This window comes from Pogona vitticeps, chromosome 15, assembly GCF_051106095.1.
Source record: "Pogona vitticeps strain Pit_001003342236 chromosome 15, PviZW2.1, whole genome shotgun sequence".
Lineage (NCBI taxonomy): Eukaryota > Metazoa > Chordata > Lepidosauria > Squamata > Agamidae > Pogona > Pogona vitticeps.
This window is the reverse complement of record NC_135797.1, coordinates 12712780-12730607: the sequence shown is the minus strand read 5'-3', so window position 1 is coordinate 12730607 and position 17828 is coordinate 12712780. Positions and strand designations below refer to the sequence as shown.

General features: G+C 53.6%; 1 protein-coding gene across 2 annotated transcripts in view; it reads right to left on the bottom strand.

Annotated features, from left to right (window-relative positions):
* The window catches only part of PCNX3 (pecanex 3), a 33634-nt gene extending 19985 nt beyond the window's left edge, over positions 1-13649 (bottom strand). For both annotated transcript variants that reach the window (XM_072984274.2, XM_072984275.2), the window contains exons 1-16: positions 13152-13649; positions 11264-11457; positions 10112-10214; positions 9143-9182; positions 8817-8912; positions 6864-8168; positions 5803-5932; positions 5537-5709; positions 4581-4677; positions 4007-4142; positions 3317-3477; positions 2282-2435; positions 1765-1797; positions 999-1170; positions 738-848; positions 97-188 (exon numbers count right to left, since the gene is read on the bottom strand). In XM_072984274.2, coding sequence (XP_072840375.2) covers positions 97-188; positions 738-848; positions 999-1170; positions 1765-1797; positions 2282-2435; positions 3317-3477; positions 4007-4142; positions 4581-4677; positions 5537-5709; positions 5803-5932; positions 6864-8168; positions 8817-8912; positions 9143-9182; positions 10112-10214; positions 11264-11457; positions 13152-13304 — 3150 coding nt within the window. In that variant the 5' untranslated portion in view covers positions 13305-13649. The remainder of the gene's footprint in view (positions 1-96; positions 189-737; positions 849-998; positions 1171-1764; positions 1798-2281; positions 2436-3316; positions 3478-4006; positions 4143-4580; positions 4678-5536; positions 5710-5802; positions 5933-6863; positions 8169-8816; positions 8913-9142; positions 9183-10111; positions 10215-11263; positions 11458-13151) is intronic.
* Positions 13650-17828: the final 4179 nt, after the last annotated feature.

Here is a 17828-nt window from a genome sequence, read left to right as displayed (position 1 = left end):
TCTGGCGGGCCCTGATCCTGCAAACCCCCACCCCACCTGGAGGCACTGAAGCCCAGCCGCAAAATGATGGGTGAGCCAACCCAGGGGGGCAGATACCTTGATGGCTCCGAGGCAGAACCCGTACAGCAGAGCAGCCACGAGGACGCTACGCAGGAGAGCAAAGAAGGCCGTGAGGGGGCTGGTGGCGGCTGGGGAAAAGAGACGGACGCAGTGAGCCCCCTTCTCCTCGCCCGTGCCAGAGACAAACCTACCCCAAGATTAAAACTCAGACCCCGCCTGGAGGCAACGTCTCCCGGCTTCGTGGTCAACTGATCACCCGGACGTAGAGATCAGCTGCATTTCAAAGACGCTGGCATGGGGTGGGGTGGGGTGGGGTGTCACTGATCGGAAAGAAGCAACAGGAACTCTCCCCATGCCTGGGGTTTTAGTTTTTCATTTTTATTGCCCGCTTAAAAGTGGAGTTTGGAAGGCAGTGTTTGACGAGGACTTTTTAAAAAATGCAAAAAGACATAAAATCAAGCACTCTGATCACCAAGGGGAGGCCTTGCTCTCGGTCCCATCACCCCTCACAAGGGTGTTTGGTGGGGAAACGGGAGAGGGGCCTACTTAGTGGCGGCCACCACGCTCAAGGCCTTTGTGCCTGGCTTCCAGGGGCCAAGAGGACAGGAGAAGACCCCCGCGCTCTGAGCTCTTCAGCCCCACCTCTCCCCAGTTCCCCACTCCACTCGCTTCCTCACCTGTTCCACCGAAGATATTCATGTCCACTTGTTCCAGAAGGTACATGAAGCACGTGTTGACCTGGGGGAGGAGTCCGAAGAGGAAAATCGCCGGGAAGCAGAGGGTGAACACTGGGGCCCGAGGAGGAAATGAAAGAAGTCAAAACGTCACTCAGCAAGAGCCAAGACATACACGCATAATGGCTCCAGATTCTTGGCCTTGCAGGAACTTCCCAGCAGGCCAAAACGCGGCCATCATCCCCTCCCTCCAGCCTTGCTCACCGATGGCCACGTCTCGGGCGCAGCAGAAGAAGTCGGCGGAGAAGAACACGAGGTTGTAGAAGGCCATTGGCGGGAGGGGCACCGCCCGGGAACACAGATCCAGCAGCCAGATCAACAGGCAGGCCGCGCAGAAGTAAACAGGCCGGCTGTAGGCGATGATCCAGTTGTGCCCCTGTAAACGGAAGCCGAGACTGGTCAGAAGAGCGGCTTTAGAAACAAGGGCTTATCTCTCTCTCTCTCTCTCTCTCTCTCTCTCTCTCTCTCTGAAATATTTCAAACTTTTAAAGGCCTCCCCTGATGACCTTAACACCCGAGCAGGCCCATAAGGGGAGACGTGGTCTTTGAAACAGCCCGGAACCCAAGCCGTCTTAGAACGGTTAGATCCACGCCCTGCTTTATACCGTGGGCTGTTCCTAGAATAAGAGCATCTTCAAGATCTCTCTGGACGGCAGCGCCCGTTTCCCCCTCTGCCTTCGGAGCAGGGCCGTGCTACGCCTAGGGAATCCTGGAAGCCGCCCTCCAAAAAACCAAAGCAACTTCTCTTCGTTCTGGTGCTAAGGTGATCTTCCTGATACACTCCAGTAAAGGCGATTTGGGACTTTTTCCCCCATCGCTTCGTTTTCAGTCGACCAAGGCAGGTTCTGATCCTCCCTCCCTCTTCCCCCCGACTCTTCTGACCTGCTCTCGGGCGTGTCAAAAGGTGATTTTTGGGAGAGCCGTGTAAGCACCCCCTTGCTCATCAAGGTCCCCGCAGCTGGGTACTCACGTGCATGGGCGAAGCAGCATCCGGTTGGACGCTCTGGGGGCCGAAAAAAGAAGCCAAGATCAGAGAGCAGGAAAAATACATCAGGCAATACATACACATACACACACACACACACAAACACACACACACACACACATGAGAAGGCCCTCTCTAAAATGATGACGACGATACGACACTTTTTCTAACAACAAAAGGAACTGAACGTTTAGGTTGTTCTTATGATAATAACGGGTTAGTGTCACAAGCCACTCTGAGCGCACCGTTAGCCACAAAAAAGTGTAAAGGGCTCGGGAGGAACCGAGGCAGCCCCCCCGAGGATGCTAGGAGAGGGGGGGGAAGGTCTATCTGGACTACTGCAGGAAGCCCAATCCTTGTCATCGTCAAATGAAACCACCCTGCGTTCGGAACTGATCTTCCGCGTCCTTTAGAGACCAGGCACTGGGGGGGGAGGAGGGGGGGGAAAGCGGCTTAAGTCTCAAGGAGGTCGGAGCAGAAGGGTGCTGCAGTTACGACTCACTTTCAACAGGGAGTACTGGCAGCTGGCGATGACCACGCAGAACTGGAACACCCAGATGTCTCGAAAGAAGCCTTGCAGGAGGAGCAGATAGCCCAGGAATGCCACCAAACTCACCAGCGCCACGACAAACACGTTCTCAGCCAACCGCCGGTTCCTGGGAGGGGGCAGGAAAGGAAAGCGCAGATCACTGTGGGCTGGCACCCAACAAACCCATTTTTTAACAGTACAGTGGTGCCTCGCAAGACGATGTTAATTCATTCTGTGAAAATCACTGTCTTGCAAAAACATCGTCTTGCGAAACGCGGTTCCCCGTTGGAATGCATTGAAATCTATTTAATGTGTTTCAAGGGGGGGAACCGTCTTGCGAAGCATCGGTCTAAAAAAATCCCATCTTGCGAAATGTGGTTCCCCATTGGGATACACTGAAATCTATTTAATGTGGTCCAATAGGGAAAAAACTGTCTTGCAAAGCATTGGTCTAAAAAAAAAAAAACAACCATCTTGCAAAGCATAGACCCAAACATCGTCTTGCAAAAATCATCCACAGGAAAAACCGTCTTGCGAAGCACAACAGCGATCGCGAAAACCCATCGTCTTGCGGATTAATCGTCCCGCAAGGCAATCGTCTTGCGAGGCACCACTGTATTATCTGCCACCTGCAGGCCTCAGCCTTTGGTTTGCCCCTCAAAGACAGCCCTAAGCCATCTTTAATGGTGAGATAGCTCATTCAATAGAGGACACCAAGCTGTACGGAGATTTATAGGTCATAAACAGCAACCAAAATTGTAGAACCACCCAGTCTTGGGCCACCATGTGCATTACCAGAACTGGACACTAGAGGGTGGCAGAGACCATGTTATTATTCTTCACTAACAAGTATTGTATTTATAGCATGGTCTCTGGCTCCCTCCCGTGGCCGGTTCTGGTAATACACATGAAAATAAGTTTTTTCTTGCCGGCTGCAAGACCACAAAGGGAAGCCGATTCTCCCTAGCCCACTGCAGACTAGCCCAGCCGCTAAGGTTGGACACTCACCGGTCCAGTAAGGCCAGCAGGGCTAAGCGGTCGTAGCGAACTCGCATCCAGCGCCCGGGCAGCACCCAAAACTTGTAGTACTGGCGTGGGTGGCACTTGTCCTCGATCATGAGCGTGTTCTCCTGGGACTCGTGCAGTGATTCTTGGTCAAGAAGGTCAAACTGGGAGGGGGGATTTAAAAAAAAAAAACACCAGTCAGACACCTTCAATCAAACACCTCTTTATCATCGCAAAAACCAAGAATAAGGTTCCCAGGTTTTGTTCCAAATGGGATGGACTACAATTCGTATCATCCCCGACCACAGTCTGATGGGAAGTGTAGTGCAGATGGGACTAGTGGCAGGGGCCAGGAAGAAGAAGGCTGGTTTACTCCAACAATCCGGGAGGGGCGGGGAATTAAGATTCCAAAGTCAAAAAGGAAAGAATCCGACCTTCTTTTCCAAAAAAAGGCCGAAAAGCTGATTATCTAAAAAAATAAATAATCACCAGCTTTATTTAAAAAACAACTGATGTTCTGAAAAAAAGATTGCCACTTCTATTTAAAAAACTGATTTTTAATTTTTTTTACCATCAGCTCCATTTATAAAAAATTTAAATTCTGATTCAGGCCAATGGAATTGCCCCTGAGGTCAGGCAGAAAGACCAACGCGTTGTCGGCACCGAGTTCGATTCCACCAGGGCCTCGCTCACCTCTGGGATCTCCAGCGGCACTCGGCGCACCTGCATGCCCTGAAGGACCACAGGACGTGGCTGCAGCAGCGTGAGGGCCGGGGTCCCTTCCGGCACTTCGGCGGAGTTGAAGCTGGAGGAGTGCGAATGCCGGTCCCTGCCGGAGCGAAGGGAAGAAGGAGTGAGAGGGCAGCCGTTTCCCCCCTCCCCGGATCCGCACACCTCCTGGAAAACATCACCCACACGCACGCCCCAAGTGGTCCTGCGACGCAGCCCGGCTTATTCCGGGACGTGGCCAGCCCTCCCGTGGCATCAACTCAGGCCACGGAAAGGCGGAAAGGAGCCACAAGTTTGCCGAAAGCTGATTTCTGCTCGACGCTAAATTCTGCCTCAGGCAGGAGATTTTGGGGTCTTTATCCCTAACTATAATCTGTTCTCCTTGCCCAGTGGAAGCAAAATATAACTGCTAAATGAAGAGCGCCAGCAGTTTAAGGTGGCTTTTAAACGTTTCCTTGCAAACCCATTTCTCCCACCCAGAAAACCCACGTCGTGGCGGGACGGAGGGTCACGACAGAGGCTCCGGTTTTAGACTCACCAGCCGCCGTTGGTGGCATGATCCACGCTCACGTGCTGCCCGACGGGGTTTTCGTAGCCGCCCCCTGCTAGCCCAAAAGTGTAGGAGCGTCGGACTCCTGGGGGAGAAGAAAAGCAATTAATAACAACAAAAGAGAGAGAGAGAAATATTGTGACGCCCACAGAGGAAATCCCCGCTCCTGGCATATCCCTTCGGTCAGAGAAAGATCGTGCAAAACCAGATCTCTGGAGCTTTAAACGAGGAAATCTAACATCTCACGTCTTGGGAAGTGGATTGGTCCATGAAAGCTCGTATGAAAACACAGCGGCTCGCCTTTACGGTGGCCCGATATTTCTGTCTTCTTTATTTTTGATTATGATTTTATGGATCACACGGGGGTCTCTTCACTGCCACCTCCTGCTCCGGCCTCAGCAAAGCTGCTGCTTTTACCAGCGTCTCCGGAGAAAGCAACGTCCAACATGGATCTCTCGCTGATCGTTCGAGACCAGGGTCTCCCCCGCCTTGGGGCGCCGGATTTTCTTGGACCGAAACTACCCAGAAGTTTTCACCACCAGCTGCTCTGGCTGGGATTTTCAGGGCGTTTGCAGTATCAGAATATTGGGAACCCATATTCTAACTGACCCAAGTTAAAAAAAAAAACTAACGCCACCCTTTAGGCACCAAACCCTGGACTTCAACCCACAGTGAGGAGCCACCAGGGAAGGCAAGAAAAAACAGAGGAGGTAGGGGGAATCCTGCTGTAGAAGGTCTGATGGGAGTGGCGGTGTGGGACTACAACTCCCATTCGATTTAGCCAAGGGTGATGGGAGTCGGAGACTAACCTTCTTCTAAGTCCCACCAAAGACTTAATCCTGCCGCTGTTCTCCGGTCATTTCGGGAGGCGGCTCCCACCCACTTCCCCCAAGCGCCGGCCGCGTGGGAGGGGGCGATGGGACCCGTAGTGCGAGGCCACTCACCGCTCTCGTCGTAGAAGTAATGCACCGCCCCTTCGGAGGTGTCGTCGAAGTTGCAGGCTTCGTGGACGGCGGCCCCGCGGGGCAGCAGGAGGGAGCTGGCGAACTGGAGGGCCGAGGGGAGGGTCAGCGTGCGGGAGTGGGAGGAGGCCCGGCCGCGCTGGAGATCCTGCAAGCTGCACACACACACAGGGGGGGCGTGGGGTGAAACGGCAGCCCAAGGGTGCTGGCGGGACCCGGGCGGCCCCAAGAAAGGAGGCAGGACTCACCTGGGGGGGGATCCCATCACCGAGGATGGGGGCGTGGGGTTGCTCCCGGCGTTGTGCCGCCTCCTCATGGCCTGCAGACGTTTCGCGCTGTTGGAGCGGTCCGGCTTGGGGCCTTCCTCGCCGGGAGGGGCTGTGAGGCGAGAGAGGAGAGGGGGCTAGACACAGATCGGGCAGGGAGGGGCGGGCGGGCAAGCGTGGCAAGCTTCCCGCTCTCGGGACGCGTCGGACGGACGCCGATAGTTAAAACGGAAGAGATGGACATTCAAAACAGCTGGAGAGCCACCAGGGGAAGACCGGCGAATTACGACTGCCCGTCGGAGTGGACATGACTGGCCTTGGTGGACTCGGTATATATACGGTTAGGGCCCTGTATCTGTGGGGGGATTGTTTCCAACCCCGCCCCGCAGATGCTGAAAACTCCAGATATTAGCGAATGCTATACAGAGCACAATAAAAGGGGCAGGGAAAATCAAGAGTTTTTAATATGTATTTACCAGAACTGGCCACTAGAGGCAGCGAGAGACCAGGCTAGATATTCTTGTTGTTGAAAAATACTGTACATCGTCTGGTCTCTGTCTCCCTCAAGTGGCCTGTTTTGGTAACTTCATCTTTAGAAATACTGTATTTTTTCCGTATATAAGACACCCCCATGTATAAGACGCCCCCCCACTTTTCTAATCCAAAATTAAGAAATCTAAGTGGGGATCAGCAAGTGGGGGGGGGGGGGAAGGGATCAAAGCGCTGCAGGATCGCTTTGATCCCTGCTTCCCCCTCCACTTGTTTTTTTCTCTCTCCTCAGCTTCCTTCCGTGTATAAGACGCCCCTCAATTTTTAGGCTAAAGATTTTAGACAAAAGTATAGTCTTATACGTGGAAAAATACGGTATAGATTTCAAGGACTTTAATAATTTCCGGTTGTGCATACGTGAATCAGAAGATACCGGTCCTACAGATAAGGGAGCCCTGCTGGACTTCTACAAAACAAGTCTCTCTCTCCTTTGATAGGGAAAGTCCAGATGAATTTCCTGCCCACCCCGCGCACCACCTCTCGAGCGGGCTTACCTCCCCCGACAGCCCCTTCGGTGGGCAGCTCCCCTCTCCAGCCGGGCTGGTTGGCCGAGTGGCTGCGCACGGCGTTACCGGACTCCGTCTCGGGTGCCATCTTGCCGGCGGCGTGGGCCTCCAGGTCAGACTTGGAGACGGCGAGGGCCCCGGGGGGCTTCCCTTCCCCCACGTGGTTCCCGTCCATGCTGAGCACCCGGGCGTGCGTCTTGGCGCTGGCCGTGCTGCCGGTGCGCTGGGCGTAGTGGGCCGGCTTGGCGGCGAGGCCGGCCGTGCTGTCGGTGGGGGGCGGGGGCAGAGGGGGCGGCTTGGCTTCGTCGGGCAGGCCTGGCCGGCCGCGCGGGGGCCGCTCGGGAGAGTAGCAGGAGGTGCTGGACGAGCTGTCGGTGCTGTAGTCGTGCTGGGAGCGAAGGCTGGAAGCCCGGCTGAGGTCACTGCAGTCGCTCGAGTCCTCGTCGGCGAAAAACCCTTCCGCGTAGGCCTTGCTGTCCAGGAGGGTGCGCATGGGCAGGTAAGCCCTGCCGTGCTTGCGCGAGAGGCGGCGGTGGCCCTTGAGGATCAGCTCCTTCGGCCGGACCACCTGCTCCGGCTCGGGGCCGCCCCACAGCTCGGCGGCGTCCCCACCCTTGACCGTGTCCAGGGAGTTCAAAGTGTTCTGGGTGTCGAAGCTGAGTTCCCCGAGGAGGCCGAGCTCGGGCGAGCGGAGCAGCTCGCTGTCGGAGAGGGCGTCCGTATCGCTCCCGCCGTCGGGGGGCGGCGAGAGGCCCGGGGCCGCGGCCTCCTCCTCCTCCTCGCCGGGGAGGCGCTCGCCGTTGGCGGCCCCCAGCGAGGGGCTGTCCAGGTGAGTGGAGTTGGTCTTCTCGCTGCGGTAGCTGCTCAAGGTGCTGGGCGTCTCCTTGTCGGTGCCGCTGAAGCAGCTGTCCGAAGAGCCGGCCTTCGGGGGCCTCTCCGGGCGGGGCTCCAGGGGCCGGTAGTCGGCCCCCGACCGGCGCTTCTCCCGCCGCCCGTCGGGCAGGGCCAGGCTCAGGAAGCTCTGGCTCAGCTCCTCGCTCAGGCTGCTCTTGATCAGGGGGCTCAGCGGGGTGTCCCCCACGCTCTCCGACTCGCTGGCCGTCCAGCGAGGGGCCCGCGAGCCCGGCCCGGTGGGGGGAGACGGCTCGGAGGAGTCCGTGCTTTGGACGGAGCTCTGGACCGGGAGGGGAGGAGGGTGCTTCCGGACGCCGGAGGGGGGCTCAGCCCTGGGCACCGGGAGCAGGCTGCCGGCCGGGCCTTCCCGCTCAGGGGCCGTCACCGCATCGTCGCCCGCTACAGAGGGGGGGCAAAAAAGGAGAGGAAGCGATTAGATGCCCGGCAGACGAGACCGGGAACTCTGGGTGGCGGCCCCAAAACTTGCAGAACTCCCTCCCTGTCCCTTTGCCGCTTGGCCTCTAAAAGCATCGATCTGTGGCTTGCCTATAACCGGGTTCATCACTAGCAGGCATGTTTTGCAGGAGAACATCTCAAAGGAGTCTGTCGGCTTATTAAGCGGGATATTCCACTTTTAGACACTCCCTTTTTCCTGGACCCTCTTCTTGTCTGCCAATGGCACAGACTTACAAAGGGCCTTCAAGAGACGCCTGAAATACAAGGACTTTTAATATTTCTAATATGTTCAGACCCTGGAGGAGGGCATCAACAGGTACTGATCCCGCAGATAAGGAGATCCTCCCTGTGATTTTAAAGAAGGATACATAACAGCACTCTGGGCCGAACGGAGATGATCTTTGAATGTCATGCCCGCTGTGGGGAAAATATAGGGTTCTGGCCTCTGCCCAAGGAAGTCTATTTATCGGAGAGTCAAGAACCCAATCCGGGAATCTAACAGAAGGGCTGCTCCCTGGATTAGTTCCACCACCACCACGCACGCCACCTTGATCCGTGGCTCCTTCCCACCAACCGAGACGAGGAACCTACCTAGGTTCTCTGGGGAACATCGTTGGAGCATGTCTCGATCGGCCGCTGTGACGATGACGTTGTTGCTGCCCTGCTCGCGCACCAGTTCTTTGATGTCTGCGAGAGAAAAGCCACAGGAGGGTTGAGAAGGACTCTGATCCCCTCTGTACATACAATAGGGACAACCCCCCCCCCCATAATCCATGGAATCAGCGGCCCCGGTTTCACGTCTCTGCAGTCTAAAAATATTAAATTTAAAAGATGTCGCATTTCCAACTGAGAAGTGAACACGATGTTGTGACCCCCACGGAAGGTGGTGTGGGTCCACCCTGCTTGGCGCTGCTTACCTCTTACGGGGGCCCCGTCCTCCAGATGGGGCAGTAAGTCCTGCAAGGCGAAAGAGAGAAAGTTAAGTCCAACCTCTCATTTGTTAAAAGGAAATTGGGAGAGGCAGAGGGCGGGAAACCAGTGTTAGCCCAGAACCAGGAGCCTTGTTTGATCTGCAGTTGTTTTCTCTAGAAACAGCCCGGGAAAAATTCTCCTATAAAGTTGGAGGAAACCCTGCCCGGCCATCTAGATCGGGGAGGGCAAATCTTGGGGCCCTTCGGTTGAAGAATCATCCGCTGGGCGAGGGGGGCTCATGGGAGTTGGCGTTCGATGGCATTGCAAGAGCTGCCGATTCCGCTCGCCCTGCGCTGACGGCAGGAACTCAAACTCCGGCTAACCCTAACCCAGAACACACGCCCTGCTGGCCACCCCCCTAAGGCAGTGTTCAGCCCCACATAGGGGTCAACCAGACCTTTTTTGGGGGGGGGGAGTCTGGACAGAAGGCAAGGCGGCAGCAGCCCTCGGCCTCTACTACAGGATGAAAACACTGTACTAACCAGAACTAGGACCTTGCTTTGCAATCAAGGGCATAGTCCTCATGCAATACAGTAGGAGCCCACCCCCAATATCTAAAGTTACCAGAACTGGACACTAGAGGGAGACAGAGACCATGCCATGTATCGTGTTGGCTCTTAAAAATAGCGTTTGCTACCAGCCACAATTTTCAGCATCCGCGCAGGTGGGGGGTTGGAATTGATCCCCCATGCATACAGGGGTCCTACTGTACATGGCGAAATAAAAACACAATACATTCAGGTCTCTAAGGAAGACAGGTTTCTTATCTACTGCTTCTGAACTGCCGTCTTTGAAACCACATCCTCCTGCCTTTGGTAAAGTCCCAGAAAAAGAGGCAGCCGGAGACCCAGTTCCACACTGCCCCTCGTTTCCCACCCACAGGAGAGAGACCGACGCCGCGTCCTCCGCCTTACCATGACTTGGTTGAAGCCAAACACCGAATGCTGGGAACTGCACCGCACTGGTGGCGTGGAACTGACCTTCCGGAACACCGTCATCTCCACCCCACCGGGGTCCCTGCGGAAGAGAAGCATCCAGCCGGGCCCGGGTGGGAAAAGAAACATCCGAATGAAAATACATGAGATTTCGCATCGGGGTCTCCGGGCGCTGATGGCTTAAAGCCCCAAAAAGCTCGGGTGAGCAGGGACGACGGAGAATTGCAGGCCAGCCTGGGTGGCCTCGGGCAAGCGGCACGGTGGCTCAGGGCTCACCCCCTCCCTCCCCGGAAGAAGGGAACAGGAAGCCACTTCTGAGTATCCCCTAACCCTGATAATCAGAATTGACTGGACAGCCTAATAGTGTCTCCCCCGCTTTTCTGATTTCTGAAACAATTATTCCCCCACCTCCTTTCCAGAGAACAAGAGGGAAAGAAGTAGCAGGAAACCATTGTCAGTTAGATGGCCACATAGGTTGCCGAGCCAGAGGTTAGGGGTTCGAATCCCCCCCTGGGTCTCCCTGACAGGGGAGCTCTGCCGTTTGATCATGATGATTTCCCAGGGCTTTAGACAGTTCCCTAAAAGCTCAGAAGATGAGACGCATGGCAGACACGCTACAGATCTTTAACGTACGAAACTTTAACGTTTCACTCAATTTCGAGCCGACGGCCAAATGATTTAGGGAAAAATAAACCCAGCTCAGTTTTTTTTCACGCTGGGTAGTTCTAGGCGGTTCGGTCTTTGTCCGAGGTTCCGACCCGATCCAAGTCTTTCGTGCGATTCAGAAAAGGGGGGGAGGGAGGCGAGGAACACCTCTTTATAGAAGAGGGCCAGGGAGTTGGGTTCTAGCCGTGAGAGCAAAATCCTGCACGAAGGCACCCCTGTTAAATTAATCCTTGCTCTTGGCTCACTCAACTGAGATGCTCTTTTGCACCTCGCTACGGTAAAAAGCGAGAGGGAAACCACGTTCGGAAAGGCTGATGGATGTAAGGCCTGCAGCATGCCCAAAAGAGAGCGAGAGCGAGAGAGAGCGCACCAAGGCTACGCAGAGTCGGTCCGGGCACATCAGGGCACCCGGCTTTAAAACCCGCAAGACGAGCACACTTTACAGGCACCCCTGCGACGGCCCACCTGGTCAGGTTCCTCTCGTCAGCCGCAGCGCCGTCTTCTGCCCTGGCCGCTTCAGCCAGGGCGGAGTTCTTCTCCACTATCTCCCCCTGGTCGAACATGGTGTGCAGGCGGTAGTTGACAGCCTTCACCGTGGTGAAGAAGGTGGCGACCACGGCGCAGTAGGCCCCCGCCACGACGACGCTGGGAGGCATCACCTGCCACGAAAAGAAAGGCCACGGGCTAAACATGGGCACTGCCGGGTCCACGGCGGCAGGCACAGGAACCTCCCACCTGCTCTCGAAACCCAAATCAGGGAAGCCTTTGAAAATCTGCACTCTGGAAAGGACCAGATCGATATAGTACGATCCTGGCATTTATGGGGGGATTGGCTGCAAGTCCCCTGCAAATACTGAAAAAACGTGGATTATCGTGAATGCTAAGTTCAGAGGACGGCGACAAGGAGGATGATCAGGGGACTGGAAACCAAGCCCTAGAAAGAAAGATGGAAAGAACTGGGCAGGTTCAGCCTGGAGAAACGAAGACTGCGCAGAGGCACGATATCCTTGTTGAATTACTTGAAAGGTAGTCCTACAGACGAGGGGCAGGATCTGTTCCCAATCATCCCAGGAGACAGAATAATGGGCTCAAGCTACAGGAAGCCAAATATCAAGAAAAACTTCCTAACTGTTAGAGCAGTACAACAAGGGAACGGAGGACCTCGGGAGGGGGCGAGCGTGGCAACGCTGGAGGCCTTCAGGAGGAAATCTGACCACCGCCTGTCAGATCTGCTTTGACACGGATCCCTGCCCTAAACAGGGGGGTTGGTCATGATGGCCTTAAAGACCCCTTCTGACCCTTCTATGAAAACCTGACCAGGAGTGGCATCGGGTGCTTAAAATATTTGCTTAGCATGGCTACTGGAATTCTAATGTTTACAACTATTTTAAGTGGACTTTCCACAGAAAGGCAGCTCCTTCTGCACACGCTATCATCTCCTTTTATCCCGGGTCAAGCACGACCCACAGCCTCTGCATCTTAGAAAGACTCTTGTCTATTACCTAGTGCGGACACACAGGCCGCTAAACGGTGACAGTTGCAACCCGGCGCATCTGGAGACGTCAAGGTCGGAAGCAACTCCCTGGTGACAGGGGGGAGACCGGTCATTTCAGAAAATATTTTTGAGACAGTGCCTTCTGAACCTTAACTGATCACACAGTTTCAGCTCTCTGTTTCCACTGAGCTATTTCTACGGGAAACGTTATCTCCAGGTTTAAAAGCTGACCGCTCGACATCTTTCGCAAACACGGGGAAAAAGCATCTTCAGTTTTTGTCGAACCAATATTAGGAGAGTGTTGCTTCGAAGCGGTGAGTGAGAGGCAGAGCTTTCTGCCCCCCAAAAACAGAAAGACATATTAAACGTCAGGTGGGGAAGAGCTGCCTGCCTATTGTGAAATTCAACCAGCGATGACTAACTCACATGTCCAACTTCTTCTTTCCCAAGTTCTCGTTTTGTGAGCGAGCTTAAGCGACCGAGGCAGCCATAAAAGCCAATGAGCAGGAGAACAAGACAAGGAGGAAATAGCATGGGGGATAATGGATCAAGATGGAATTTAAAGAGTTGTCAGCCTTCCTATTTATTCTTTAATGTTGATTTTTCCCCCCTACATGCACAAATTTGAATTTCTGCGCACTTCAGCGTTTCCTAAAGGACCAAGGCCCTGTTAGATAAACAGTCAGGGGAAAGCGGTTCCAGGAATCAGGAAGAACGCAAACACGGTGCAGACCTTTGTATGTGGAAACGGCTATTAAAAAAAAATAACACAACAGGACACACCTGCCCAAGAGCCACCCATCATGTCTCCCCAAGCCCAGAGGCCACCCGGTCCAACGCAGGGATCCCCGGACTCACCATGTAGAGAAGAAAAGGGAAGATAAGCAGGAAGATCCAGGTGTAGAGGTGGAAGCAGTTGGAGAAGGTGCTCTGGTGTGGGTCGAAAAACCATCCCCCCGTCAGCGAGGCCCAGACGCCCTGGCGCAGGATCTGGAGGACCTGGGAGCCCATGTCCACGGCGGGGGCGTCTCTTCTTCCTCCTCCTCCTCTTCTTCGCCCTCCACCTCCTCCTCCTCCTCCTCAAGGAACACGACTGAGCAGCTGGCGCTCCCAATTTCCTTCATCAAGGCAGCTGAAGGCCCATGATCCACCAGAGGCTGGAGGGGGGGGGTTATCCGGCACACCTCTTCAGCCGCCGCCGCTGCCTGGCTTCGATCCGAGGTGAGGCTCCCGGGGACCCCCCTTCTCGAGAAAAGGGAGGGGGGGCGGCTACCTCCACATTCAGGCAGAACCACCAGGGTTTAGTTACTCTGAGCAACGGAGTCCTGGCCCCCCAGCCCAGCCCACCCCCTTCCTCCTCCGCCTGGACTCCTCTCCCTCCCCAAAGCTCACGCCATGTTCAAGGCAAGAGACAGGGGATTGGGGGGGTGGCTTAACAGGCTAAGGGAGCTGGGGGGGGCAGGGAGACCTGCCTAGAGCCTCAGGAGATTTGGGGGGGGTCACACCAACTAAGGGACCTCAGGAGATGGAGGGGGGGTCCCACCCAGGTTAAGGGACCTGGGGGGTCAAGAGAGACCTGCCCAGACCCTCAGGAGATTGGGGGGGTCACCCCAACTAAGGGACCTCAGGAGATGGAGGGGGGATCCTACCAGGCTAAGGGACCGGGGGGGGTGTCAAGGGAGACCTGCCTCAGATTTTTTGGGGGGGTCACACCAACTAAGGGGCCTCAAGAGATGGAGGGGGTGTCCCACCAGGTTAAGGGACCCGGGGGGGTCAAGGGAGACCTGCCTCAGGAGATTTTTTTTGGGGGGGTCACACTAACTAAGGGGTCTCAAGAGATAAAGGGGGGGTCCCACCAGGCTAAGGGGCCTGGGGGTCAAGGGAGACCTGCTCAGGGCAGGAAGGGGGGCAATAATGGAGGGGCCACAATAAACACCCCCATAAGACACTCACCCAAAAGGGGGGGCGGACCTTAAAAGGGGGTGGACCGGGCCCACCAAAGGAAGGGGGGGCTATACCGGAAGTGGACCCACGGAGGCTAAGGAGGGGGGCACAAGCGCAGGCCAAGGGAGGCAGCCCTGAATTCCCCAAGTCGGGGGGGGGCGCGCAGAGGTCGCTAAGGCAACGGCCAACCCCTCCCGGTCCACGCGCCCGGAGGGAGGAAAACGGCCCCGGGAGTGCCCGCCCGGGGGTTCCACTTCCGGGGTCAAAGGTCAGCTCGCCTTGGCCCTCAGGACGAAGGAAAGGCCACCCCGCGCCTTCACCTCGTCAGGGACTTGCGGAGGCCGGAAGAAGAGCCCGAGAGAGACAGCGAGGGGCAGCCAAGGGTACTGCGCATGCGCCGCGCTCGCTGGCTCTTCACGGCCCCCCCTTGCCCATGCCGGAAGCAAAACGCGGAAGGGTCACGGCGGGAGGAGGAGTAGAGAGGAAGAGAGAGAGAGAGAGCGTCGCTATTGGTGGGAACTGTAGAAGTACGAAAAATTAGAGACAAACCCACTACTTGAAATTTCTGCAGTCGGGAAAAAAAATTAATTTAAACATGATATCTCGTATTTGGAAAAGGCAATAAATATAAAAAAATATATTTTTTAAATTAAACAAATATTTGCACGGACTTGGGGTTGTTTTTTAAAAATGCACTGTAAAACTAAATAAGAGTTCAGGTAGTTTTTAATGTTTGTTTGCAATTATTCAGTTGCATTTTAATTAGCACATATTTTTTTTAACATTTGACGTATTGTGATTTAAATTCTATTCTTTTTATATTGCGAACCGACCTACCAATAAAACAAATAAATCCATAAAATCAAAATTTTTTAATATGGCTCAAACGAACACATTCCCAGAGTAGGATCTAAAATACCTGCTCGTTCTCAGTCGCAACTAAGTTAAAATTGTAGATTTTTCCCTTAATTTATTTGGGTAAAATTCCCTTCCAGCTGAAAGTGGGGGAATATTTGTACACCTGTTCTCAAAATATCCTAGAAAGCGAGCTGTCTGAGGCTTGAGATCCCTCTTCCATATTAAACGCTCTATGAGCTAAAGAACGAACGGCCGTCTGCGCCTGCGCCATTTTATGAGCGTCTTGGGTGGCTTTTACGCATGCGCCTCTCTGGAGCTGGCGTTGCCCTAAGAGGGAAGTATAAATCTTCCAGGCCGTGGGAAGTGTCGAAGCCTCGAACTGCGCATGCGTCGTCGAGGTGCGGCACCCAAACAGAGGCAGACGTTGTCCCGGAAGGGGGAAGAGAGCACCCAAACGCCAATGCGCATGCGCTCCCTTTCCCCGGAGTTGTTTGTTTGCTTTTAAGGCGGGCCCTGGCGTGACATTCCTCTTTTCTATTGGTCGGCTGATCTTGAGAAGCAGTACTACCCTCCATTAAAAAAATAAAGTTCAGTTTTCTTCCCTTCCGGGTTCTCCTTTTGGGAAGGCTGCGTATATTGATTATTCATTAATTTCATCTTGCTTATGATGATGATGGTTTATTGATGTCCTTATTCTTTGTTAATAACAATATTATCATCCTGTTGGTTGGTAAATCCATAAAATCACATTTTAATGCGGTCTTGCTTATTGATGCTAAGCAAGAGAATTATTATCTCTTACTTATCATCATCACCATCTCTTTAATGGTGATGATGATGAGTTGGTATCTTGGTATTGCACGCAATCCATGGAATGAAGTCGAAGTAGCCTGCAAGTCAAAAGCAATGAAACGTAATACAACAATGTCAAAAAAGCAATCTTTTCAGAATCATTTCAACTATTCTTTCAATAAAATGTTAGCAACACATCCCCCCCTCCAATTAATGTGTTAAAACACATATTAAGAGCATGCAAAGACCTCTGCTAGATCAGACCAAAGGCCAGCACCAGATTCCTTGTGATGGCCAAGCAGATGCCCGCAAGAAGCCTACAAGTGACATTTGAGCAATCCACAGGTTTTCTGGTGCAGGAAATACATGTTCTCTTGAGGAGCAGCCATGGCTAGTTCGATCCTCCATGGAATCGTTCGGTCCCCTTTCAAAGCCGTCCAAGACGGGGGTCATTGCTACGTCCTCCAAGACCAAATTCCACCGCTTGACTCCACGCTATATGAAGGAGCCCCCTTCTTTTCTGTCCCAAAGCAATTCAGCTCCGGGGCATGCTCCCGATTCTAGTTTCATGAGAGGTGCACATTTCCCACATCACGCACAAGCATAGGTCTCTTCTTAGCTTATAATCACAAACCATCATCAAACTTAAAACTGAAAGCATCATGGAGTCCGGCTCCTATCGGGGGGGGAGGGGAGAATCAAACTCCCAACCTCCAGCCAGAGACCTTGACCCCTGAGCAATCCAGCAGTTCTTGCAGCCATAAGATTCCAGGTGATGTGTTCCTGCGCACACTTGGCCCCATGAATCAAACTCCCAACCGGCATGCAGCAAATAAACAAGCAGGAAAAATGCCAACTATAAAATAAATGATTGTTGATGTTTTTTTTTAAAAGCAGCTGGAGTCGAAAGAAATTGTGCGTTTTCTTAATCCTTTCCTACTCTGTAGGTTGTTGTGGGTTTTTTTAATCCCGGAATAATTCATTCTCTATATATACAGGAATTAAACCAGTTCTGGTGTAAAAATGCAGAGTGATGACAGAAGCTACACACTCTGTTTCCGTATGACTGTAAGTGTTGGTGCTTAAGGTGAAAATGTCATGCACCAGGAAAAGGGAACACAACATTTATTATTTAATCAGTTTAGAGCAGTGATTTCCAACTTGGGAAGTCTACCGCCAGGGGTATGAACCAGGGCAGATGGAGGTACGCAGGGGGGAAAAATAATGGTGGAAAAAGGCACATAAACCAACAGTGAAAGGCTGTGGTAACATTAGCCACGTTTAAGCATCATTTAAAGTGGCCGTCCTGGGCTTTTTAAAATCCCTCGCTTCTCAGATACATTCAAGCAAGTTGATTTCAGCAGTGCAGACACCAAAAACGGACTAAAATCACCAGAAAAACATGATGATTTCCATTAAGTGCGTGGCAACGTGGCCTCTGATTTAAATGCCTCGTGACCTGAATCCGATTTTTTTAAAAACATCTGAACAGAAATCAGTTCAAATTGCCAGTGACACCACAGCCTAAAACACAAGTCAAAAGTTGTGAGATTGGTTTAATGTTGAGTGGGAGAGTGGGTTTTCTCCTCGAGAAAAGCCCCGATCCCTCCCTATGTAATTCTGGCAAATGGGGAGGAATCCCTCCGAAAACCATGTGCTGCAAATAATGCAACTGCAATCTTCATACTAACACAGGGTCCTACCCACCCGCCAGCATTGTACTGTATGGCATTCATAGCTCGCTCATCCCATGTGAGAAAAGGCCGGGGGGGGGGGGGGCGCGCGCCAGGGCTGTCCCTCAACATCTGCTGCCTGAGGCAGCTGCCTCACTCAGCCCAAGAACGGAGCCGACTCTGGCCCTGGTTTTGCCCCGTCTGGCCCACGGTGCGTGAACTGCATTGGTGAATTTGTAGTACGCTGTGGCCTCTCGGAGAGTAAGCG